Here is a 25905-nt window from a genome sequence, read left to right as displayed (position 1 = left end):
TTTACAATCAAAGTGACGCCCGAGAGCTCTTTGGGTTCTACATTGTCTTTACTTTTGTTTTGGAAAAAATGCAAAAAATAGTTGTCAACTACTGGTAAGAAACCCAGTTTCCCACAGGCTGCTGTTGCTGCTTCTGCCTGCTGACATCTCACATTTGACATAATTGGATGCTGATCTTGTCTAAGCAAACTTTTATTTTAATGTCAAACTGGTAAAAATGGTAAAACCCACCAGGAAACATAAACTGACATCGAACACTTTGTTAGGTCAGTTACAGTTTTCTTTCCTGTTTTTTTTTTTTTGTTTTTTATTTTTTTTGTTTTTTTTTATTGCACTCGCTCTTTTTTTATTTGCTGTAAAATGTAATATGAACCAACCGGCACACAACAGCTGACAGTTTGTTGAAAAATAGTACACTTGTGGAAGGAAGAATACAATACATTGAAATTATAAGTAGTACAATGCAACAATATGAAAGCTATCAGAACCTGTGGTTATCAATCATTCCAGAGTTCAAGCATATTGTGATTCAAGCAGGGATCCTACAGAAGCAATCATCCAGCATAACAATATAATCACCTGCCAGTTTTACTTTCCCTTTTGCTCCAAAAACAGTCCTGATTTGCTAAGATATTGGGCTCCATTAGACTGCTTATCCCGCACAGTCCAGAGACTGCTGATTGGATTGACATGTGGACAATTCAGAGACAAAATGAAAATGTACACAGCCTGAAGGTTGGCTAGTCAAGAAAGCTGCATGGTGGCACAGAATTTTGCTGAAACAAATGGTTTAAGTTGTAAGTGGTATGCATCAAAATAACATCCGAATGCAGTGGCTGCACTCATTTTCTCTAATGCGCTAACAGCAGAGCTAATTTTGTGTTTAGTGCATTTGCTAGCTTTGAAAACATTTATGCTCTTAGTTTGAAATGGGTGAAAACTGATTTCAAAAGCATACTGTCCAATGTGAGATAATTATAATGTGAGACTGTTCTCTTGTCTGCAAAATTAATTATACTGACGGAACCTTCTTTGGGAGTTCACCAACCTCTTGCACTAATTCACAATATTCTCTAAATATATGATTGGCCTAAAATCCGGTTGATCATAGAAAGCAGAAAAGTCTGCAAAAATCTCAGCAATCCATCATTCGCTGCCTATGATAAGGATTTAAAGAGCCGTCAGTCTCTGAACCCCATATTACACTTACACACACACGCACACACACACTTTTGGGAAGACTGATGACACAATCTTGCAGAGTCAGAAAGTGGCACTCTGAAGACCAGGCAGTCGTTGCATTTAACAATGGGAACGTGACTTTGAATTCACATCAGACTGACAAACCTCTGCTGCACTGCTCATGCTGTCCTGGCCCTCGCTGGCCCGCACCAGAAGCAAGTAACGATGTTGGTCACTCTCGTAATCGATGGTGCGGGTCAGGCTGATTTCGCCCGTGTCTGCCGAGATGGAGAACAGACTGCTGGGATTGATGAGGAGGCTGTAGCTGATTGGTTTCTTTTGGAAGGACACAGCAGGTGTCACCAGAAACCTGGGGAAACAGAAGAAGAGAGAGAGAGAGAGAGAGATAGTAATCTATTCCTGCAATGAGATTTTTATAGAGCAGAATACATATACATATAGAGCAGATATCCCAATAACCAGTGAACTGTTGGGCCTCAGTGACATACGGCCGTGAGAAGCCAAACGTACACTAGCAGAAAAGTTTTGCTCAAAAAATATTTATTGAAACGATTTTCAAAGTACATTAGATTCATTTCAGAAATACTTTATCCCAAAGAGAGACTAAAAGTTGTCATAACTTCTATCATCCAAGAATCTTTCAAAAGTCATGGACGGTGATGATATGGACAAGAAAGATCACCAGTTTCCCAACAAGTCCGACTAAAAACACTGTTGACATTCAGATGACCATGATGACATGCTAACAGCAACAGAGATGAAACTCCACAGTGACATTTCCTGCATGATATCATCAGTTGTTGGCAATCACTGCTAATCGAACTCATTTGCTTTTGTCACTCCTTTTTCAACCTTTATCTGGTAGCATGGTTAAGAGTCTGAGGAGAGAGACGATGGAGTCGGGATATGATATTTATCCTTTATGGTCGCTAGAAGACACTTTTGAAATTCCTCCTTCTCTTTCTGCTCCTTTCTCCTTCTTTGAATCTATGAAACCTCCTTTCCGACTTCTCTGGGTGAGGGACCTTAGGAGTGTTTCCTTTTGTTTGTTTCATGCTTTTCTTATGTACCCTGCCTGACAGTGTAGCAATCAGAATTGTTGTCTTACACAATCTTGTAAGACAAGAGAGGCCTAACAGGTTTAGGTTCGGCCTTAAGGGATGTTGTTGATGACGTATTTTGCTTTTTTTTTATTTACTCGACTTGCTTTAATGAGCAACAATGAAAGGTATTCTGAAACAGAAAACATTGCTACATTTTTTTGGTACAAGTATTTTATTTTTCCTTTTGTGTTGAGTCACTACTTTTCAAGCAATCAAGCATATTGTTTCCTTAGAGCACTCTTTTTTTGGCCAAGGTGAAACTTCAGAAAAAGGCTTAGGTCAGTGTTTCTCAAACTTTTTAAGGATAAAATGTTAAATGGGAAACACACCATTTAACAAACACTCATGGCCACATAATTTGAAATTGCCCTGGCAATAACACAATATGAATTGACAATATTAGTCTCTGCCCTGCGATACACTGGCGACCTGTCCAGGGTGACCCGGCCTCTCGCTCGTTGGTAGTTGGAGATGGGCACCAGCACCCCTCCAGATCCCAATGGGTTAAAGGGTTAAGAGAATGGATGGATGAATAGTCTCTTAACTCATTGTGATCCTCTAAGGATGGAGCTGTAAATGTGACTGGCCACAATAAAACCATGAACACGTTTACTCGGGGCGTTTTCAGTTATTTGCATATTCTGAAAGTGTGGATTCTAAGCTTTCCATTGATGAAAAAGGCCCAACTTCAAGGCGTTAAATTACAAAGTCAAATTTCTTTGTAATTTGTATGTCCAATGCTGCATATTTGACATATGCAGCATTTTCTATCATAACTGAAGGCAGCATAGTTACCCAAATGTGCTATAAAATGGCACTATGTGTGAATTTGTATAGTACTGCCCCTTTCAAAAAAATTTGAAAAATCAGTCAAAGCTGTTAATTTGTTTTTAATCAAAAATGTAAAATAAATAAAAACATCCAGTAACCTGGACAACCAGGTTACAGCAGTAAAAGAAGCACCTTTTACTATGTTTCACTTCTTGAGTTCACATTTTGCCAAAACCTGAATCTGTGGAACGTGAAGTAAAATTCATCTGTCCTCGTAGGATTCATTGACCGCCGTGACTGAGGCTCAGGAGGAAGAGTAGTCGTCTTACAGTTTAAAGGTTGTGTGTTTGATTCCACCTTCCTCCTGACCTGTCAATGTGGCCTTGAGCAAGGCACTTAACACCAGGCTACCTGCCCATCTGCGTATTGGTGAATGTGTGTGTGATTGAGTAAATGTGCAGCTAGAGTTTGGCTTGACTAAAAAATTTGGTTGTTGTCCGCTCAGTTGCTTCCTTTAACAGCCTCAGTGGGAACGAGATGCCGTCCCACAGCAGTGTGTGATCAAACTGGTGACTAACAGTTCTCCCACACACTGGTGCGGCCCATTTGTTAAACAAATTGAAAACTTCAATTATCCAACCAAATAAACACCAAACAAAAGTCTGCGATAGTCAGGATAAGTCATTTGGCACTGACAGAAAGGATTCGGCAGGTTTTTCATGGACGCAGCACAAATACTTAAATCTGCTGCTCAACTCACAAATGCATTTTTTTTTTTTTAACAAATATGGCAACGTTTAAAGGGAATTACACAAGCTTCCCAACAGATGAAGATTTATTGCCAAGAAACAAAGAAAATATCAACAAAACACAAATGTTCTTATCTTCATTTGTTTTTTTGTTTTTTTACTTTTGATAAATTAAGGGAACGGTATTTGAAAGTTTTTATGAAACTTTTTTAGATTATTTTTATTGCTCCAGTTTTATCTTTAAAAAGATCTTGTCTGCTTTAATGTTAGAAAGGATCGGCACATCAAACAGGAAAGTAACCAGCACAGGAGAACAGAAATGATCCAAACATTATTTCATCAGTGTGTGTAAGAAAATGACACGCCTCAAGTTTTTGACCATTTCTCTGCAGTTTTACCTTCTTTAAGGGTTTGGACAACATTCTACCCACCTTTACATTTTTTTTTCTCTATAGCTCTAATTTCTCTGAGAACTGCAGAGTCTAATGTTGAACAAGCATGGATGCCCACTCCTGAGCAGATAAGGAAACCAGCTCGTAATAAAGGGTTCAAGAAGATTCTTCCCCACTGCAGAATAATGGAAGGTGTTACTTTGGAAAAAAAGGTGCAACTCTACCTAGATTTCTGAGTGGCTGCAGATACTTCTTGCTAATGGCATTGAGTAAACACCTAACCCATCAGAATGCTGTTAACCTGTTAAACACCACACCTGCATTTAATGTATTTGCAGAGCTATTATTTGTTTCATAGCATTTTGCTATTTTTTAGATAATATGTTATAGATATTCCAGTTCTATCTACACTTTATTTAAACCGGCTGCATAAATGTAAAAAAAATAAAAATAAAAAAATTAAAAATATGCTGCACTTTCCAAAACTGCCAGGAGATTTTTTTTTAAAGAAACTATTTGTTTTATGAATCTCACTCATGTTGAAAACTGTTATATACAAAATGAAGAGTCACCTGGAGAGACATGAAACCACGAGTTAGCTTAACCACATACCCAGTGGCTAGAGCTATATTTTGCTTTTCAAATAATTTTTGCTCATTTTAACTTTTAACTTTTATATTATATTTTGAACCAGTTTTTGCTGTCTGGCATACTGCTGCCAACAGAATGTCTTTGTATCGCCTTGTGCATGTGTTAAGTCGTAAATTTAAAAAGCGAGTGAGTATTTAAATGAACCAATATTACGTATATGAAGGCAAAATTCAATCAAAGGCAGTTTATTATTTGAATAAGTAATACATTCAATTTAAAACCTCCATGAATTCCCAAACAAAGGTTTTATATACAGAACTGAAACAGTACAGAGATAAAAACTGATGTTGAGTTTTCTGATAAACACTGTAGCTCCGGTTTCCTGAGAAGAAACTCGGCTGTTGCAACTCCTACTGACTCCTATTTTTAGTCTTCTGAAAATCCAGCTTGTGAAGAGAAATTTCGGATAATTGTGTGTTTTTCAAAACAGTACAGGTGAGTTAGAAGTGTGAGCTGTAACGACATCATAAGGCACAAAATGCGGCGGATTAATGACTGAACCTATTCTCCTCCACAGTCACAGCAAGAGAATGAGTGCTGCACATCTGCACCATGTGCACGACTGGCTAATGAGAAATGTAAGAACAAGTAAAAAAAAACAAAAAACAAGTAAGATATGTAAAAAAAAAAAAAAAAGAAAAATCAAAGAGGAATGCATATTGCAGCATATTCTTATTGGTGACTCGCCTCACTTAGCAGAACACAGAAGAGATTTTCTGCTCACAACCAGCCACAGAAACTGTTTGGATAACAAAAAATTAACCTACAGTTGAAACCAGACCATTTAGAAGCCCAAACTGAGTCTTCAAACACTAATTAAGAATTGGAAAATGAATTGTTCTGTTGAAAGGAGGCCATGGTCAGGTAGACCAACAAAAATATGCTCAGGATGAAAAACTAAAATACACACAAACACAAACACACACAGAGCTTTCTAAAAGGAGTTGTGTGGTGCAGCTGTTTGAAGGGGCACAATAAGGAGACACTTGGGGAAAATGGGCTACATGGTTGAGTCGCTAGCAGAAAGCTGTTACTAAGCCAAACAGCACAGAAACAAGCCTCAAAATGTCTGGAGCAATGAGACCAAAACAGAACTTTATGGCCACAATCATCAATGTTACATGTGGAGAGGTGTCAACAATGCCTCTGAAAAGCACACCTCACTGTGAAGCATCGCGGTGAATCAAATCAGTGAAAAGATAAAAGCTGCCTGTTGTCAGAAAATACTGGAGAAAGACCTAAAGAGGCAGTATTGTGTATTTTCCAGGTACATAGTGTCATTTTATAGCCCACTCAAATAAATAGGTTACCGTCAATTTTTTTTTTTTTTATTACTATCTTCTTGTATGTCGTTTTTAACTTTCATGTACAAGCACTTTGAATTGTCTTTGGCTGAAAGGTGCTGTATAAATAAAGTTGCCTTGCCTTGCCATCAATAGCAATAAAAAATATTGTATAAACCAAAAATAACTTAAAAAAGATTTGACTTTGCAATTTAACACCTTGAAATTAGGTCTTTGTCTCTTTAAGAGGATCTGTCTAGATCCAACACTCCACTTTCAGCACGTTATCACAATACTCCTCCATAATGCCATTTACAATTGTTCTCAGCGTTAGTCTGAGAACTATATCGTATGATGAGCTCAGAAGTTGGAGCTTTGTGAATCTAGGCAGTGAATTATATGAGCAAGTGTTTATTGTTGCCATAGGAGTTTCAAAGATTCCTCAAACATAAAAAAAGAAAATCTAAGCAACCCTTCCAGGTAGATTTTTAAGAAGGGATTTTTTTTTACCTTTTAATAAGTTAATTGTGGAATACATAATCTGATTTTAACCTTAGCAATTCTCATGCTCAGATTATTATCATCATTTTTTAGATTTTATTTTATTTTGCTGTTCACCAGGAAGTGGTTTGCTAAGTTAGTGAAGTTGCAACAACAGCATGAACACATAATGAGATCACAAGACACTGATATTTCACACTGTGATTTTAACTACATTAAATGTGCGACTTGCAAGTCTAACAGTAAGAATCGGTTATTGGCTTCATGCCAGCCTAGTTTAACACTTCTTATTGGAAGCACTTTGTGTTAGAAGAGATAAAAAATGCTGTTGAACATGGTAAATAGTGACACTGCAGCGCTGTAAAGAGCTTCTAGTATTTTATCACAGTGCAGAACGTTACACCGCTGTTAAATATAAACACTAGAAAACATGAAAAAATTAGGTGTCAAACTTTTATAACCAGGACAGAATGAAGCTTGAATCTGCTCCATCACTGGACTTAGTGGAAAGTTATACTCTGCAGGATGTTGCTTATGTTGCAGTCTGACATTAAACTGAGTAAAATGAACCTTGAAAAGTCGACACAGGTCATAAATAATTATTCACAGTATTTGCACTTTGGAACGAGTCTTATTTGAATTCCTTTTAGACTTAAAGTGACATCCATTTATTACTGTGTGCTCAACTCTTGAGTTTAATGACAGAAGTCAATAAAAAGCATTCACAGAGCATTAAAGTTTGTATTAGTCATCTATATGTCTGGCTTTACGACGGGGGTATTAAACTGAATAAGAATAATCCCTCCTCCGTCTGCTGATCCAAACAAGGCTGCTGTGTAAACTAAAATAAATAAATAAATAAATAAATAAAAAAAACAGAAGAAAATCTCCATATGCCTCATCACCAGTGGTTTGTTTACTGGGCCCATGTCTGCCACATCTGTTGTGTTAGATTAAGGCTCTTTTATGGCTGCTGGAGAGAATCTGCTGCCATTCTAGCGCATCGTGTCCAAGCAGGTGCCCTGGATTACACGTGAACCGACGCTGATGGATCAGCAGGTCATGTCATGGTTTAGGGAGATATGTAAAGCTCCTAATTTGACCTGATTAAGGTGGTCGCCGTGGGTTTTTTTTTCTTCTCTTTTTAACCTTTTCTTCACTCCTCACATATTTCAAAAACAACTAGTTTGTTCCATTAACTAGTTGCTGCATTATTCAAATACAGCCCCGATTTTATGATGGCTGCATTGTCTAAAAACAAGTTTAACATTTCTTTCTGACTGCATATTTCTAATATCCTAGGATTATAAAGTAGCTACAAAAGTGTGGATTTTTGCAAAAAAAGTTATCAGCAGACTCCTGTAAGATTGAAGGGGCTCCTCTCATTGGAACACAAACATTTCCAATGAAAGGAGGCATGTTATGTTGTTTCCAATGGGGCAAACCACGAAGAAGAAGACGACAGGAAGCAGTTGGACGATGATGGCACAGTCATGTTTTTAATGGCCTATCACATGAACAACCTTATTCATGTGTGACTTTAATTGTGATTTTTATTGAATTGGTAATGGAAAAGCAGCTATAAATACTTTTGCAAGGCCTGGCATTATAATAACAGAGAGCTGGTGTGGGAACTCACGGCTGTCCTTCCGGCGTGTTTTCCGGTATAGCGATGGTGAAGGAGGCATTAGTAAACTGCGGTGGCCGGGCTCCAGCCACCACAGATATGATGGCAGGGGCACTGCGGCTGCCCAGCCCATCGGCTGCCACCACCGTCAGCAGGTACTCTCTGTCACGCTGCAGAGGAAGCCCCGTCGTCCGTATCTGGCCACTCTTCCTGTCCACTTCAAATCGACCGTCGCCACCTGCACATAAATTGATGGACAAGACATTGAAAATCAGTGGGAACAAAAACAAAAAAAACACAAGCGGCAACAGAGTTAACTGCCATGATGGAGCGCTCTGCAGAGTCCTTTCTCATGCACAGTTGGACATTACAGGTGACAGGTGACTTCATTTTGCCTCTGTTAAATAGTTAAAATGGTTCAGGTTAAGTCCTGCTAAAATGCACCATCTGCTGGTAAAACGTTGTATTTCATTCACCCTAGAAAAGCGGGGTATTATGGGTAATCCTCGTAGCCATGAGGATCATTGACGAGGTAATGTGTCAACTATGTGATAAAGAAATATTATTTATGCATTTTATAAAATATGTTTATTGTTTTTGTTTTTGCATATTATTGAAATACGTTTAGCCACGCTAGTTCTGCTATTATATCGTTTTTGTCATGTGTTAGAAATGTTTAATTCGTGAGAAAGTGTGGTGGGAATTTCCCACGCGGTCACACTTTCTGTTTTATGCCAGAGACTGACTTTACCTCGATGCCCGTTGTGTGAAATGCACATGGAGAATTAAAGAAAAACAACTGATGCCAACTTGAGCTCCTTGTCATTCATTGCCACACCAACAGAAGCCACCAGATCCACATAGGTCACACCTCCACCTGGATGCTACAGAACCTGAATATGAAGCTTCAGAGCAACTACATGCTAAAGCATTTTAATCAAGAGCTCTACCACCTAGTAGCTAATCTGACCCTTCACCAGCACAGGGTCGCGTTGTTGCTGCACATCCTCTGATTCTGTGACAGCTCATGGGTCCTTCCGTCATTTCTGACTTATGGACTGTTTGAGAACACACTGACATACGCAGGACTTTAAAACGTTGTCAGTGAGCAGAGCTGCCAGCTCTAACCCCTTCAACAGGAGAACCGTTTCGTCACACAGTGAAAAACGTCCACAACGGATAAGCCGCAGAGAGAACCCCCACATTACCGACATCTGTGTGTTTTCCTAACTTCTTTGGAAATATGGATATTCAATATAAATTTCAACACTGAGAAATATACAAACAATATGCAGCTAAGCCCAAAATTACTTCCAACCCTGGCAGATTTAGATTCAGAATTATTCAATAAAGATGTTTGCTTCTGATAGAGAAATAAGAAGAGCCATTTCTCTATGGCTTTATTATCTCAGGAGATAAAAAGCATTGGTTTTTGGAAAAAAAAGGAGGATTTATTTTTACTTTTTATTAAAATATACAGCTCAAAAATGATGCGGCAAATGACATTTGTTCTACACCCACAATACATCACTGTAGAACTACAGCCTATAGTTCAGTTTAAAATTTGCTCATGTTCTTCATGCTTTCTAACCAAATCGGTGGTTAAAAAGGCAAAATCAGCTAGAGAGTAAGCAACACTTAACTACAATATTTTAATCATGGGTGAAAGGTCTAGTCAGCTGCTAGTTTGTATTGAGTTGTTTTGGGATTTATTTATTGATTTATTAATTCTAGTTATTATTATTCTGTTTCTCACTCTAATTCTTTGAGTTCACCCTTGTTTCTGTTTTACTTTTGTTGGTGCTTATAGATTATCATGATAAATTATTTCTTATTTCTAGTTATTCTTTGATGTTAGAATATTTTCCTAGTTCAGTGTACTCTTCCTTGCCCCGTGTTCTTCTCTCTCTATCTCTCTCCTCACACCTGCAACCCATTTCTGATCTGTTCCTTGTTCCGTGATCAAGGTCCCCAATATAAATATAACTCATTCTCAGTGACTCCTTACTGGTTCCTCTCATTAAATCCCATTCTTTTTCCGCATAATTTCCTTGCTGTTATTCCTCATGGATTCCTGTTTTTGTACTGCTCTGGCTCCCAGTATTCCCTGTGATTTTTGTATTTTTTTAATTTTAATTTTATTTTATTTTATATATATTAAACCTTCATTTACTTGATGCCTCTGCCTCTCTGCATTTGGCTCCACTTTCACCACACTGAATCATAGCATGTCTGCTCCAAAAATGTCAGTTCCTAAACGGATAACTTCAGGAAGGAATTTGCAAAAACAAATTTGACCCTGGTGAGGGTTATATAATTTGTTGTAACACATGATATGTCAGAGAAACGTGACTGGTCACAACATGGCTGGAATGAGCGTTAGCTTTTGTGAAATAACATATTGGCATAATCCTTTAGTCCTGGTTGAACTAATGTTCATTAATAATGCTGTAGTGTTAATGCAGCTACCTTTACAGCAGCTAATATTTTAGCCAGCTAAAGCATTAGCTAAACATTTTAGTTTGCTAACAAAAGTTAGTGCCTCTAACCTTTTAGTTAGGTAAAAAGTTAAATGCACTAGTTTCAGTTAGCTAACTTTCTAGTTAGCCAAAAAGTTAGCTCCACTTACCCTGAAGAACTACTGATAACATAATGAGTTTAAATATTGTCCTAAACCTAAAGTCTTCATTACAATAATGCAAACATTTTGGAGTTGAGAAATGAAAATAAATCTGCTCCAGTCTAATATGAAATGAAAAAAAAAGAAAACCTACCATCAGATAGGAAGTACTCCACTTCACCATTAAGACCTTCGTCTCCATCCTGAGCAATGAGTTTGTAAACCAGTGATCCTGCAGTCGCATCTGGGGAAACCACAGCAAGGTAGGGAGCAGGAACCATGCTCCATTCCGGGATGTTGTCGTTTACATCAGTCACAGTCAGCTCCACTCTAACCAGGTACCACTCCAAACCTAAAGGGCAAAGAAAAGAAGCAGGCAGTTTATAGTAGGTGTACTGTTGCGACAGAAAGATAATATAATGGATAGTGGACAGTGTTTAAGACATTTTTCCTTTTTCTTGCCATCACATTCTCAGTCTGTAACCTTTAACAGGTACTTTAAAATGTCACAGTGGCTGACAGTCTGCCCAGTAATTTAGCCAATGCTGATAATGTGGAAAAAAGAACAAGTGATGCAATGGAGGATAAAGGAAGGTAAGAAAGGTTAAGGTTTATCAGTCAGCAGTAACTCCTATTATGGGTCGGGGGGGCAGTTATATCAATGACGGCAGGTGGGATTATTGCCTGGCTCTGGTGGAAATTGAGTTTTGCAGGTGAGGAAAAGTGACAAAATTCTATAATGAAAATAAAAATGGTGGTTTGACATTGAAGATATCAAAGTCTTGACAATAGAGTTGATATTGTGGTGAAAAAAGAGAACATTTTACACATTACTTGCTCGTTTAACTTTTGCTGAGCATGTCTGAAAGGCTGTACCCAGAAAACAACAAGTATGCATGTATACATTTTTCTTGAAGGGTGGTAGAGTTAAGTAGCAAAGAAGAATTTATTCATGAAAAGCAAATACCTAAAAAAAACAAACAAAAAAAAACAAGTTACGTAGTTTTACTGTGCACATTTCTTCTAAAGAGAAACATTCTGCAAACACACACCCCTATGTTTGATGCACATTGCTCAACCATATTTAACACAAATTCACATTTGAGCAAAGGCTAAGACACTAGCAAAATAAGGAAAGGAGCTGGAAAATGAAGCACAATAAAAAAAGCAAAGACATATCAGCACTAACATCAGTATAGTCTGATATTAGTCATTTTTTAACATATAATAATTGGCTTGATAAACAAAACTGGGTCCATGTCAACAATCATTATTCTTGTTGCCGTTTGTTTAGGAAAGGGGAGTGATGAAGTGCAGGACTGTGAGGTGTTTAACTGAAGCAGAGAAGAAGTGGTGAAGTCAACGGTGTGGTCCTTTTTTTTCCAACATATCCAAAAATTTGTGAAACATTTACATGTAATATAATATGATGTCAGTATCAATACTAATACTGACAAAATTGATATCGGACAAAAAATAGTCACATCCATATCAAAAATTCTCAAATAAACAGTATATCATAACAATATATCAGCAAAATTACAGTTTTCTTTTCATAAATTACAGTTTTATTTCATAATAAATAGATTTAGTTTACTTGTGCAACTTAATCAACTGAAGTCCAGCACAAAATATGAATAGTAAATGCAAAATACGTGAAGGAAACTCAGTTTTGGCTCAGAAAATAATCCAAAGTGCTGTAGACTGATTACAGTCATTTACCACATTTTACCAGGAGTAGTCCTAGAGGTTGAACCTTCATTTGTATAATAAACTAAATCATTCAACTTTTGTTTCAAAAATAGAAAAAGTAAATCCATGACACTGGTATTTGTATTCAAGATCATCGTACTAACCCAGTCTCACTTGATTTTTCGCTTTAATTTTTTAAGAAAAGATCAGAGGTCTACAATAAAAAAAAAACGTCACAAAACAATCTCAGCATCTAAACTAGTAATTACAATCAGTGCACTTAAATGCATTGGGAATAGCAATCAAAAGAACACATCAGTTCACTCACCCTTTACACATACACACACGTAGCACAGAGTGAAGGAATGATTTAAAGACAGAAACCAATAAGTCGGCATTTTGGGATTTAATAGCTGCTAGGAAGACACAATACTTTGTAGATTAAAAGTTTTGCATTGTTTAGACTTAGAAGTCACGAGAAAAGTTTCGAAAATTTCCAATACCTCTTAAAGATTTTCATATTGTGTCCTGTTACCAGCACAAAGATTTTATGGTATATACCAACCCGAAGTAGCGCATTGCTGTGTAGTATTAAATGAAACATAGTTTTAAGTTTTTCACAAATACAAATTTGAAAAGTGTGAGATGCATTTCCATTCAGCCCACCTGAATCAATACTCTGCAGAATCACCTTTTTGCTGAGATTAGAACTTCGAGTGTTTTGAGATGAATCTCTATCACCTTTCAACATATCTACAGCCTCAAGTTCCAGTCCATTCTTCTTTGGAAAATAGCTCAACTTCAGTCAGACTAGATTTCTGAACACAATTTTTCAGGTCATGCCATAAATTATATTTTAGATGTGGGTCTGGACCTTTATCTGGTGATTGTAACCCAGTTTCAAGTCTACTGCAGCCTTCAACATGTTGCCTACCAAGATTGTCCTGTATCTCATCAACCTTGAGCAGCTTCTCTGTGAACTGCCTAAAACAAATAATCAAAATCAGATATATAGCACTAGTACAGGTTGATATAAAGAGGAGGAGGAGACATGCTCCGTTACGCTTAATAGACCAAGCAAGGCTGGATTGAAGTAGAACAGTCAAAGCATGGTCACATTGATTGTTTTCTCACACACCTTTCATGGTCCACAAGACACACCGAGTTCCTGTCAAAGCCCTCCCTCTCCAGGATACATATGTGTGGTTTTCAACAGTACAGTAAACACTGCGATCATGGCAGAGAGGAATGACTATTACAAGTTCACGAGTTCATCACAAAAGGAAATAATGGTTGACGAGCTGCAGCATCTCATTATATTTTACATGTTATCAGGGAAAATAGAATGGAAGGCTTTGGTGGGATGTTTGCCTGCTGCATCAGGGGAGTTCAGAGTTTTGGTCCAACAGAACATATTTCCTCTCGGCCTCGGACAATTGCTCTTCAAAATTATCTAGTCTGCTGTTTGGCTGAAAAACAGCTTCTGGAAGTTAAATAGTTGGGGATGTTTTCCACACCAACAGGATTCTGACCAATCACATCAGAGTTTCTTCTGCAGAGGGTAATGAGAGGTTTGCCAGTGGCTTTGTATTAGGAAGGGGTCGATGACATGAGGCTGAAAACAAAATGACGCAATGTTCGTCACCTGAAGATAACCGATTTCGCCACAAGCTCCCCATTCCTGACCAATCTGTTTTTCTTGGTCTTCGTAATGCCATTTGTTGTCTATTGTCAATTAATATACAGTTGTAACTCAACTGGAAATAAATTACACACAGGTAAGCTGTTTACTAGTTAGGTAAATCCTTAAGGCAGTTGTAAAAACTTAAGGATCCCCGTACATTAACGTTTGTAACATTGCAAAATGTGAAACATTTCAAAAGGTTGGGTATGTGTGGCTTTTCTCCAAATGATTTTACCTCCACAAGAACACAGAGAACAAAGTGCTGCCTGAATGACAAGACACCACGGCGTAATGGAGAGCACAGCCGGAACGACAAGTGAAGAGAAGCGAGAGTCGAGTGTCGTATGAACGGGATTAAGACCGTGGTGCTGGAAGGAGCTGAAAAATGACCCCGCGGTTGTTATGGAAACTGAGAAAACAACGAAAAAAAGAAGATGGTGGAAACGAGAAGGGGATTTAAAAAAAAAGCAGCAGTGGCAAGCAGTTGCATAAATCAATGTCATTAAAGAAGAGAGGATAATGATTAGCAATACAAGGAAAACACATAAGGAGACATCAAACGAAGACAGAAGAGCAGGGTTAACCAGTAACAGCTTACAATAAAATATATAGCACTGCACTTGACTGGGGTTCAACCAAAGAGAGTGTTGATAATATCTCATCCTGTTTCTCTCCGAGGGTGTAACAGATTCAAAATTAATTGGCTAAAGGACAATGCAGCTTTGGGGAGGAAGGGACGTCATTACCCAGATAATAAATCACCAGGCTAGTATTCTGTATGCTTTGCCAAAATGCGTCTCTCTTTCTGTCCCCTAACAATTTCTTTCTCTTGCTCTCTTTTCCCTCTCACAAACACTCATATGGTCACACAAGCACTGCCTTTCTTACTAATAGCAATCATCACTGGATTAGTTTGTAATGAAATACAATAGGGAGACTCAGATTGGTGCAATGGCCATCATTCACACTAATGCGTTTCAGTGGATTCAATATCCAGAGGAGCAGTGGGAACTGGGATCAGGAACGGTTTAACTGGAAGCTTCTTCCTGGCCCTGTTTGTTTCTAACAGTTGCAGTTTAGAGGAGGTCTAATTTATTTTTCTCTTATTTTGTTTTAGACTATGAACAGCTGAAAAAGTGTGTGCAAGAACTTCAATGTACATGCAACCACTCCAAAGTTGCAATACTAGAAGTGCAGCGATTGCAGTTCTTTTTTTTTTTTTTGCCAATCGATCACAATTCTTAAAAATTCTGACCTGTAGATTCAGATATTGACCAATACTGTTGTTTTTCTTGTAAGTGAACAGTCTCTCAGAGCAGAGCAATAGAAGACAGTGGTTGATTTTTAGAGCTTTGCTGAGGTAGATAAGGTCATATAAGTATCTAAAATTTAGGATATCGGGGCCCATTTATTGGCTGGCCCCTATGTGGTGCCAAAAACAATTCATTAATCTGGCAATAATGGGTGAACAGAATGCCACTATCTATGTTTCCATTGAAATGCCATGTGATTTTTAAGCTGTGCTTCCATCCACTGCTTTGGAACAAATCAGCCAGGCTGAGTGAAGCGTAATTTGGTCAGATTGGCTATAGTAAACAGGAAGTAGAGGTTCCAAACTACCATTGACCTCACATCTTAGAAAAACACAGAGGTTTTTCTATGTGTTGTAATTGTTCTGTCATGTCCAGCTGGTATTGGTGATGTTCCATGGTGTCCAGAGACACAGAGAAAGAAACCAGCTTAGACTGAATTATTTTAGAAAACTACATTGCTGTTTGAGCCACCCTCCAGTCAGTTGACCCCTGTCCACCAGTGACTTACATCAGAGCTGGACCAAGGAGTAATAAAGAACGTTGACCATGTGCATGTTCTTCCCTGAGGAACCCAATGCACCAGGATGGATTGTGGGTAAAGTCAAGCTGACAGAGGCAGCGCGGTGCTTCAGAGACCGCCCTGGTCCATCCATCCATGTGGATCTTACTTTCACATACACCAACTACCTACTAGACCACTTCATGAAAACTGGACTCCCTGCTGGCTCTGGACTCGTTCAACATTGTGAGCTGAAGTTGGATCCCTACCAGAAAACAAAAATGGTTCTGGAATGGTCGGAGGAGCAAAATCAGATCAAAAGGCTGATTAAGTCTCCAAATTCTCAAGATCTCAATCCATTTTGATTCATGAACGCTCCAACCAGCAGCCTTTAAAACATAGACCTAAGAAATAAAGAAGGATCTGCCTTTTGATGAGGCTTGTGTGGCAAATTTAAAGCAGCTTTAGAAAATTATGTCCTAAATGAATGTATTGGACACTTTACTGTATTAAAAATGTTTTTTACTGGACAGAGGTAACATTGTACTTTTAAATGTCATGTTTTCACTCATTCTAAGTGAAAAATCACCATAGTTATCAAAAATAAAGCCTTTCAAACATTATGTGTTTCAATTAGTAAGAAAGTTCCTGAAATAAATGAACTTTTCAATAACATTCTACTTTCTTTAGAGGCTCTGCTGCCAACTTCTTTGTGCCAGACAGTAGAGTCCACTTTCAGGGGTCAGGTGGAGTTCATGGTGTTTAGACAGCAGGAGAAGGACCACCATATCACCGGGTCATACTGTTATGCTTCACTGAGATAAATAAACTAATGAATAATGTGTCACAGTTGGATAAAAGTTCACATTTTCTATAACAAAGGCTGTTTTTTTTTCTGCATCTCAAAGCTAAAAAGTAATTTATTTTCATTGACCTTGTCATATTAAACTGAATATTCACCCAAAGATAAGGGAAGGTAGAAGCAACGATGGGAACCACACAGTGACAACCTCACTATTTTGAAGATGTGTTTGAAAGTACAATAACAATTTTTCAGCCAACAGAAAGAGGAAGGAGAAATAATAAACTGTCAAAGTTAGCTGAGGTCTGAGCAAGCGCTATTACAACCAAACAATTTTTCATATTCACAGGCTGTCAAATCCACTGATTATTGTTCTGCTCCTACATTCCCTGAAGTGGAATGCTTTTAGCACATGGTTACAAGCTGGGAACCAGCAAACCAAAAAGCATAAAACAGAGGTAGAAGAAACTTAAAACAGCATTTTGACGCATAAAATGGCTCTGCAAACAGCTGCAGAATAAGCCAACAAAAAAATATCACATTTTTATCTTTACCTCACATTATTCATGCTTTTGTCACTTCAAGGCTGGAGGATGAACGTGTTCCAGGACAGGTCATATTTGTTGGACTTGAACCTCTTCATCTTACATACCATTTACTGAACAATCAAACTCAATTCTACATTGAACATTTAATTGTTCTGCAGGTTGATAGTACAGCTTCAATTTGATTACATTCATCAAACTTATACTTCAAGTGGCTATCTGGAGATATATCTGCCATTATGCTACACCTACAGCTGGTTATGAATTATTTGCAATTATTGCTGTCGCTTACTTCAAGTTCTTTCATAGAAGTTCCACCTGAGTCTCTTATCTGAATGGCTTTACAGTCATTAAAGGACAGGATTAAGATAAGATAAGATAAGATAAGATAAGATAAGATAAGATAAGATAAGATAAGATAAGATAAGATAAGATAAGATAAGATAAGATAAGATAAGATAAGATAAGATAAGATAAGATAAGATAAGATAAGATAAGATAAGATAAGTTTATTATTAAAGACAAAGGAGAAACTTGTCTTGGAAGCATGGGCAGAACTGCAATAAAAAAAGTTCATCCAAAAGGACAGTAGCCATGAATAAATACATAAAAACAAAAAATACATAAAAGCACAAATGTCAGATCAGCAGTACATCCCCATAACCATGTCCATTCATATACAATACAACCTTTACATACTACTCTTTGTCAATTTCTGGACCTCCTATTGTTCTGTCCATTAAGTGTTTCCCAGGCATTTAGTGACATTTTATAGCATAATCAAGCAACTATCTTACCTTCAGTTATTTTAAAAATGATGTTTATTTCAAACATGACTTAAAAGAAGTTTGACTTTACAACTTGTTCGAAGCTCCAGTGTTCAATTTAGGTTTGGAAAGATCAAATCTGAAACAAAGAATGGGGGAAACAGCAAGGCACTCACATTCTCACATCCACACAAAGGAACATTTTACCACTGCGTACAAGAGCCAGTTAAACAACACAATCTTAAAAAAAAACAAAATTAATTTAAACATTTGCAAACCAGACCAAGAGAAAAGAGCTGCTTTTTCCACTCTGTCAACCTGCTTTGGCCCTGAAACATCTGCACTGCCTCTTAGCCAAAAGCCTAGTTATCATATAATGATTTGAGTGGCGGTGGGCAGAAATAATTACAAAAATATTGTCAGTGGTGACCATCTTCTACAATATCACAGGGAGAAAAACCGAGTGGGAAAAGAAGGGTGGGTGAGAGTGTTATGGTTGGAACTAAAAGATGCAGCTGATTAATCTGTCTGTCAGTACAGTCTTTTTTATGCTACATTATTACATAATGGATGTGCCATAAATCTGTCAGAGTGGAGGGCACTCGATTTAACAGCTGATAAATCAAGCAAGGAGCCATCCCTCCTTCTCTGGTCTCCTTCGATTACCCTCATCAGCACCGTTCTAACTCCCTGCCTCCAAATTTGTCTAGCAATCCATTTCCTCCAACCAATCTGTTATGTTGATGCCATAATGTGGGACTTGTCTTTTTCGGTGCCCCATCTTCCTTCTTGTTGCAGCAGTTCTCATTAGCTGTAACAAAACTTAACGGCGTGGGAGTGGAGCAGAAACCAAAAGGTTGAGGGCGGCTAAAAACAATACCTGCGCCGTGAACGTGTCCGCGGTGGATTTATGTGTGAGCGCGCTTTAGAGCTCTGGCCTCAAAAGGCTCTCGCATCTTTATTCAAGCAGTGAACAGAAGAGACAAAAGATAAAAAAGCAAAGAAGAAACTTTAATATAGAACTGAGATAAACAGAGAAAAAATGGTAGAGAAGGACAGTTAATTAAATGGGCTCCATGAGGATTAGGAAGGGCTATTTGGCTCTTAATGGTAACGGTTCCATCCACGACGGATGGAAAGCTGTTGCTGCGCTTGGCGACTTTTTTCCAACTTTGCCATAGGAATGCCAATTAAATCAGTGGATTAGAGGAAAAAACAGAGATAGTTGGAGTGAGGAGGGAGAAGCGAGATCAAGTTTTGGTTCTTCACTAATTGCTAATGATACAAATGACTTGCCAATAGTTTCTCTGTTTAGTCTTCCAGCACCTTCTCATAATTGAAAACCCTCTGATAGCCAATAATGTGGTAAGAAGTGAGAATGTTGTATGGACACATAGAACTAAAGCAGATAGATAGATAGATAGATAGATAGATAGATAGATAGATAGATAGATAGATAGATAGATAGATAGATAGATAGATAGATAGATAGATAGATAGATAGATAGATAGATAGATAGATAGATAGATAGATAGATAGATAGATAGATAGATAGATAGATAGATAGATAGATAGATAGATAGATAGATAGATAGATAGATAGATAGATAGATAGATAGATAGATAGATAGATAGATAGATAGATAGATAGATAGATTAAAATAAATGATGGACCAGTTAATTTGCTGTGAAGATATGAATGTGGCTAAAAAAATGTAAATTCTAATGAAGTTTTCTATTCATTTTAACATCCACATAAAGACAAATAAGTGCAGTAATAAAATGTCAATGAATCGACCATGATGGATCACCAATGACGACACGCTGACAGCTCCCAGAAAGTGTTTGGCATTCCTAATAACTTCTTGTTTTATCTGTATTGCTAAAAGAAAAGAATATTTCATGGGATTAAATGGGATTTTGTTTATTGTTCATGCTCCCAAGCAAAAACAGGAAGCAGTATAAAAATACTCAGAAATATTTGAGTATGTTATTTTGTTTCATATATAATGTTATTTTGTTTCTCGGAAAATACCCAAGTAGTAACACAGTGACACATTTAGCCTTTTATCGGTGCCATTACCTCAAGAGACCAAGAGATAGAGAGAGAGAGAGAGAGAAAGAGAGAGAGAGAAGACTGATTAGCACTTAGCAGCTAATGCTAAGATTGACAAAAAAAGACTGAATACATATACCCAATAAACATGTGATATTCCATGAAAATGTATGGAAAAATCAACACATTGTAAATACATTGTTTTCCAACGTCCATTTTTTAAAGCTGCAAACTTTGAGCTGCAGTCGTCAACAAGGAACAACTTTCCATTAATCACCAAAAGCCGCCGTTGGCCTTCTACACACATAAATATGCCAATCCCTTCCTGAGGTCACTCTATTTCCAATACTGACCTAACACCACCTCTGCTCATTGTTTAGCATGTACCGGTACTCATTGTCGCTCTGGTGTTAGCTCTGGCTCTGGGAGTAATGCAGATCTTAAGCACACATTTGGAAGACAATGTGTTCCCTTTTAAACAGTCCGCTAATGATCAAATCCTTTAAGTCCAGCCGTGTTCAGGTCGATTTGTGTGTGTTTAGAAACGGGTGTGAGTTGAATTTGCAGTTGAGTTGAGGTAATCTCTGTCATCTCCAGCTAATCTCATTAAGGTTTGTTGTCTTTCTGTAAGGATTTACAGCCTTCTGTTTCCCGTCCCTTTAACATTCAGTGGACGTCCAGTATTATTATGAACGTTTTGAGTCGAGGAGAATCCCAGGCTTTAAGCCAATGTGATCTATTCTTTCTGCCAAACTATGTAATGAACTTTCTTTTAATTAGTCAAACTGAATTTTGTGTGCACTCTGGCGTGAAAGAAAGGACCTTGAACTCCCGTTTATTGAAAAACTTCCAATACATTCTGTTATTGACGTGCGCACAGGATCACATGAACGTGCTCAACATAAAATCTGGTGTCGCTTGACTACCCACACTTCTGGACGCAGACAAATTTCCGGGTCACATAAACCCAAGCAATGAAATATTAAAACCAAATGGAAACATGGTGCTGACGCCGGTTTCTCCATCTCAAGACTAAAATTGAGAATGTTTGAAACCAAAACTGTTTTATTTTTTTTCTATATGATTTAAAAGCAAATATATATATTTTTTTTCTTTTTCATTTTTTGATTTTTGTCATTTTGAAAATGAAAAAATAATTATGGATTGTTTTTTGGTTGTCTTTTTTTTTTTTTTTTTTTAACAAAGCTAAGGTACAATCCTCATACTGAACTTAATTATTTGCCTGAAACTGCATCCAAGTGACTGTAAAAGAAATAATACGGGGTGGGGGGAAAAGTAAAGAAAGTCCTAACCCAGCTGCCTTTAGTATCCAAACTGCCTCACACACCTTGGGAGTGTTTACAGCACCAGACACATCTGTCTTTGGAAGATGATTTCCCTGCCAGGTGTACTTTCTATTCTGCATTCAAGTACAATTTGTACCCTGGATCGTGTGCATATCAAAACAACGCCAAAGAGATTAGAAGATATTCTTTTTACAATCAAATCTCCGCAAAGATAATTAAAAGGAAAATGCCTAAACAACATCATTGATAATATCTAGTGGTTTTATTGTTGCATACGAGTTTAAACAATTTACAAAAATCAAACTGAGACTTTTTTAAACCAGCCACTTCATGAAATGCTACAAGGTGACATTTAATTACTGTCACAAAACAAAACTGAGCAAAATAAATTATATATACCGCTTTTTTTCTTCATTATAACATTATAAAAAGATAACGAACCATCATTTTTAAACCGAGGGTCGTTCAGAGGCAATAACAGCAAACTGCTGCAACATCTCTGGCTCCTTTCTGCTTATTGCTCCAGCTAATTACATGCAGCTGTTGTTCTCAATTCACAGAAGAAACTTTATAAACAATTTATAGATAATTGAGAATTACATTATCATCAACATTGAGGTTTTTGTTTTATCTTAAGTCTAATCTAAAACTCAAAGATATCTGCCCAATTCTTTATAGATTAAAATAAATAATAATAATAATAATAATAATAATAATAATAATAATAATAATAATAATAATAATAATAATAATAATAATTTTACACTCACTTTTGACCAAGAAGATGTGTCTGCTGTGCAACACACACCTAAGGACAAGACAGGTTAACCATTTGTGAAAAATACACATTGGAAGCCAGAAGTTTACATACAACAATTACAGATATGCAGCCATCTTGCCCCGCCCCGTTTGACTTTAAATCAGACCAAACGTTGCTTGTTTTAGGTCTGTTAGAATGACCAAAGTTATTTTTATTTGCTAAATTCCCCAATAATGAGCGAAAAAATAAGCCAAAGATGTAATTACTTAATAAGTGCATATATTTAACATGTCCTTTCCTGCACTGTGGAACTTAAGTACACTGATGGCATCAGAGATGTGTTAAAAATGTATTCCTCTATTCATTTCTATGAAACCACACACTCCGTTTCTGACCGGTTCTACTCAGGAGGGCCAGCACCCATAAACGCAAATGTCAAGCATAAATTCAAATGCCATGACATTCCGGCTCCACGCTCTTCTTCTATGGTTGTATAGTTCAAAACGGACAAGGAAAGATAAATATTTGGTTGAACTACACACCTCTAATGCTGACCTCTGGCTATGTTAGCACAGGTTACATTATCTGCAAGTCTTTCAGTCTCAACAACTAGATTGGTAAAGTAATTCCTATTGCTGTGAAAACTGGTTTGTTTTTGCTCAGTTTAGCTATTTTTTTCCTTTTTCAGAAAGAACTTCTGACAGAAAACAAAACGATGAAAAAGAGTCTTTCATTTCATTTGTAAAGATGAACTGGCAACAGTTTTTTTTCTTTTTTTTGCTTAATGGCTACAATAATTAACTGTCACACTGTCGCAGGAATTACTAATCAAATTTCCCTTGATTACACAATCCATTAATCAAGTCTCTACAACATTAGCACTTTATTCTTCATTAGATTATGTGAGATAATATCCTAATTACAAAAAGGGTGTTAATAAAGATGGCATCACATGACTTAGCCCTACTTCTATTTGGGTTTCTACAAACGTTCTACTTTTTTTTTTTTTTACTTTCAGAAGAGCGAGACTGCAGAAAAAACTCTCTGCATCATTTTTCCAATTTCCTCCTCCTGCGTATTGGTCCTCCTGTCGAGTTCTTTCTGCTGATTGTACAAAATGGAAGCTAATTGTTTCATCTCTCATTTATGCTTAGTTCCAGCAGATGCAGAAGGCGAGCAGAGTGGGTTTGGAGCCCCAAAGATAATGAGAGATAAAACCACCATGGATCTGGCAAACTATCAGTTTGGGCTTACTGAGAACGGCAGCTAGGAGCTGGGAAAACGTGGACTCCTGTTCAAAACCTTGAGATTGGCACTGTTCTAAATGTGAGGAGAGATAAACAGGCACGGTGTGACGTTACGCATCAACTTCCTGTCTGGATTTTTAAACCATATTATCTGTGTTTCCATTGATCTTAAAATTTTGTAAATTGGAATTGCAAAAAATAAATGTGTTAAATGCAAACATGCCAATTTAGGTAAAAGAAAAAAAAAAGTCTGTAGGCCAGGATCATATGGTTTTATGGCCATTTTAAAATTAGTGTGTTACATAAAACTGTAATGAAAACACTTTTTTCACATCACACAAGTCAGATGATCAACAACCGGATGAAAACAACCACAGACGGAAAAGAAAGAAGACGACAGGAAGCAGTTGGAGGATGATGGCGCATCATGTTTTTTAAAGGCTTATTGCATGAATAAACTTATTTACGTGTCATTTTAATTGTGTTTCTGCAATTGAAAAATTGTGGGCTTTTTTTTTTTTTACATTAGTGAAATATTGACAAAGTTTTGCACACATTTGCAAAAAAACTCTGAAATAGATACACTGAGGCAAACAGGTTGCATCTCTTACTATTTGTAGACTAACACAGAGAATCTCGGCTGCTCATCTCACGCTAACCTTTACTACAACCTCTTTATAGAAAGCCTTTGCTTTCTATGAAGCAAAGGCTTTATAGAAATCTGAAATCTGAAATCTTTCAGAAAAGTTGAATGTTCTGAAAAGGGTTGATTGTGCCAAAATCTATTGATAACCCTCCATTCAACTGCTAAATTATCAATAAAAACCATTTCAGCATTCAGTAAGTATTTCTTAAATTTAAATAGCATTGGACATCTTTGTCACACTGTCCAGGATTTTGTGATTGTTTTTATTTTTTATTTTTTTGCAATCAAAATTAGATTTTGTGGTGCTAATTTAGAAATATTTGGAATGACTTTTTACAATATTTGCGCTAATGTGTGATGTTAAATGTGACTTTTTATTATTCACTTTATCAGTCACAGACTATCACTTGACATCAAGTAAGGCTGAGGCAGCAGTCACCTAAACCCAATATTTTTGGGGCAATCTGAAGGAAAGATGACAAAAAAATCAAACAAATGTGGGGATCTGTTGAGTTTGTGTGAACTTTGCAGATTTGTGAAAAACTGGAGGGAGTTATTGATGTTTTGAGGGCCACATGAAAATCTGTGGCGGGCCAAATCTGGCCCACAGACCTTGAGTTTGACACATGTGCCCTAAAGGAACGTCAGAGTTCCACTTTGGTTCTGGATGTAGAGCTTCTGTTGCAAGACAAGATTCCTAAACGCCATCAATAGATTTTCAACATCGATTAGCCATAAAATGGAGTCTGAGTTTCATCTCAGTCATAATTATAGACAAACACAGTCTTATTCAGCTGATTAGAAACAGATGTGATTTTCCCGTCTCTCCTAGAGACGCCGAGTAAATTAGCCAGTGGAGGCTGGAAAATGTATGCAAAGCCAGCAGCTGCTCAGAAATCATTTTCTGTTTTCACTCTTTTCTACAAATCTCCTGATAAACAACAATACTTCCAGAATATTCAGAAACATCCCATCACCACTTGGTATTGTCTTTGTAAAGTTCATAAACAAAAGTTACAGTAAAACCCAAGTGTTTTTACTAAGGCTGATATCAAACAAAAGGGCCACGACTTCGACTTGACATCTACATTCACTGAATATATAAAATTTTTGAAAAAAAAAGAAAAAGAAAAACAAAGATTACCAAATACACTCCAAAATACAGACAACATAATAACCAGGGCTTCTGGAGATTTCTTGTTTTCTGTTCATAAACGTTTTTCCACAAAGAAACAAACATTAATGCTTATTGAACTAAAACTGAAATCACGACGATAGAATAGATTCTTGTGTGTTTTGTAAAGTGTCTTATCCCAAGGTGTTGCACTGCAGCTAAAAAGCCTACAGCATCTTAGATGCAATTCAGTACTTGAAGAAAATCACATTACACGCCCGCATATAAAAAAACAAATACAAAAAGAAGAAGATCTGTTTTGGTTTAGGTAAACAGTGTTCCTGTAAATTGGGCTCCTTGCAGCGGCGAACGCCTGCCTGAGTGACAAGGCTCACGCAAAGTATTTCACACATGGCTGTATGACACAGGGTTATGTTAGGGGCGGCGGGGCGGAGGCAGCGTCAGAATGAAATACCACAATTCACCTCTTTACTTTTGCGCAGCAGCCATAATGTCAGCAAACAGCACAGCATGAAAGCTGCTAAACGGATTATTAACCGGATTATTAACGA

At 37.3% G+C, this 25905-nt stretch overlaps 1 protein-coding gene and 1 long non-coding RNA gene across 2 annotated transcripts in view; one reads left to right on the top strand and one right to left on the bottom strand.

The window, feature by feature from the left end:
- The window catches only part of si:ch211-186j3.6 (neural-cadherin), a 300924-nt gene that overhangs the window by 208256 nt on the left and 66763 nt on the right, over positions 1-25905 (bottom strand). The window contains 3 exon segments of the mRNA XM_044098247.1: positions 1348-1552; positions 8293-8518; positions 11055-11252. Of these exon segments, the coding sequence (XP_043954182.1) occupies positions 1348-1552; positions 8293-8518; positions 11055-11252 (629 nt within the window).
- Positions 3265-4547, top strand: LOC122842199. Its single transcript, XR_006372510.1, has 3 exons — positions 3265-3415; positions 4097-4174; positions 4282-4547. It is a non-coding gene; the product is annotated as an uncharacterized LOC122842199 (long non-coding RNA).

This window comes from Gambusia affinis, linkage group LG02 (genome assembly GCF_019740435.1).
Source record: "Gambusia affinis linkage group LG02, SWU_Gaff_1.0, whole genome shotgun sequence".
NCBI lineage: Eukaryota > Metazoa > Chordata > Actinopteri > Cyprinodontiformes > Poeciliidae > Gambusia > Gambusia affinis.
The sequence above is the reverse complement of the archived record's forward strand: the minus strand, read 5'-3'. Positions and strand labels throughout refer to the sequence as shown.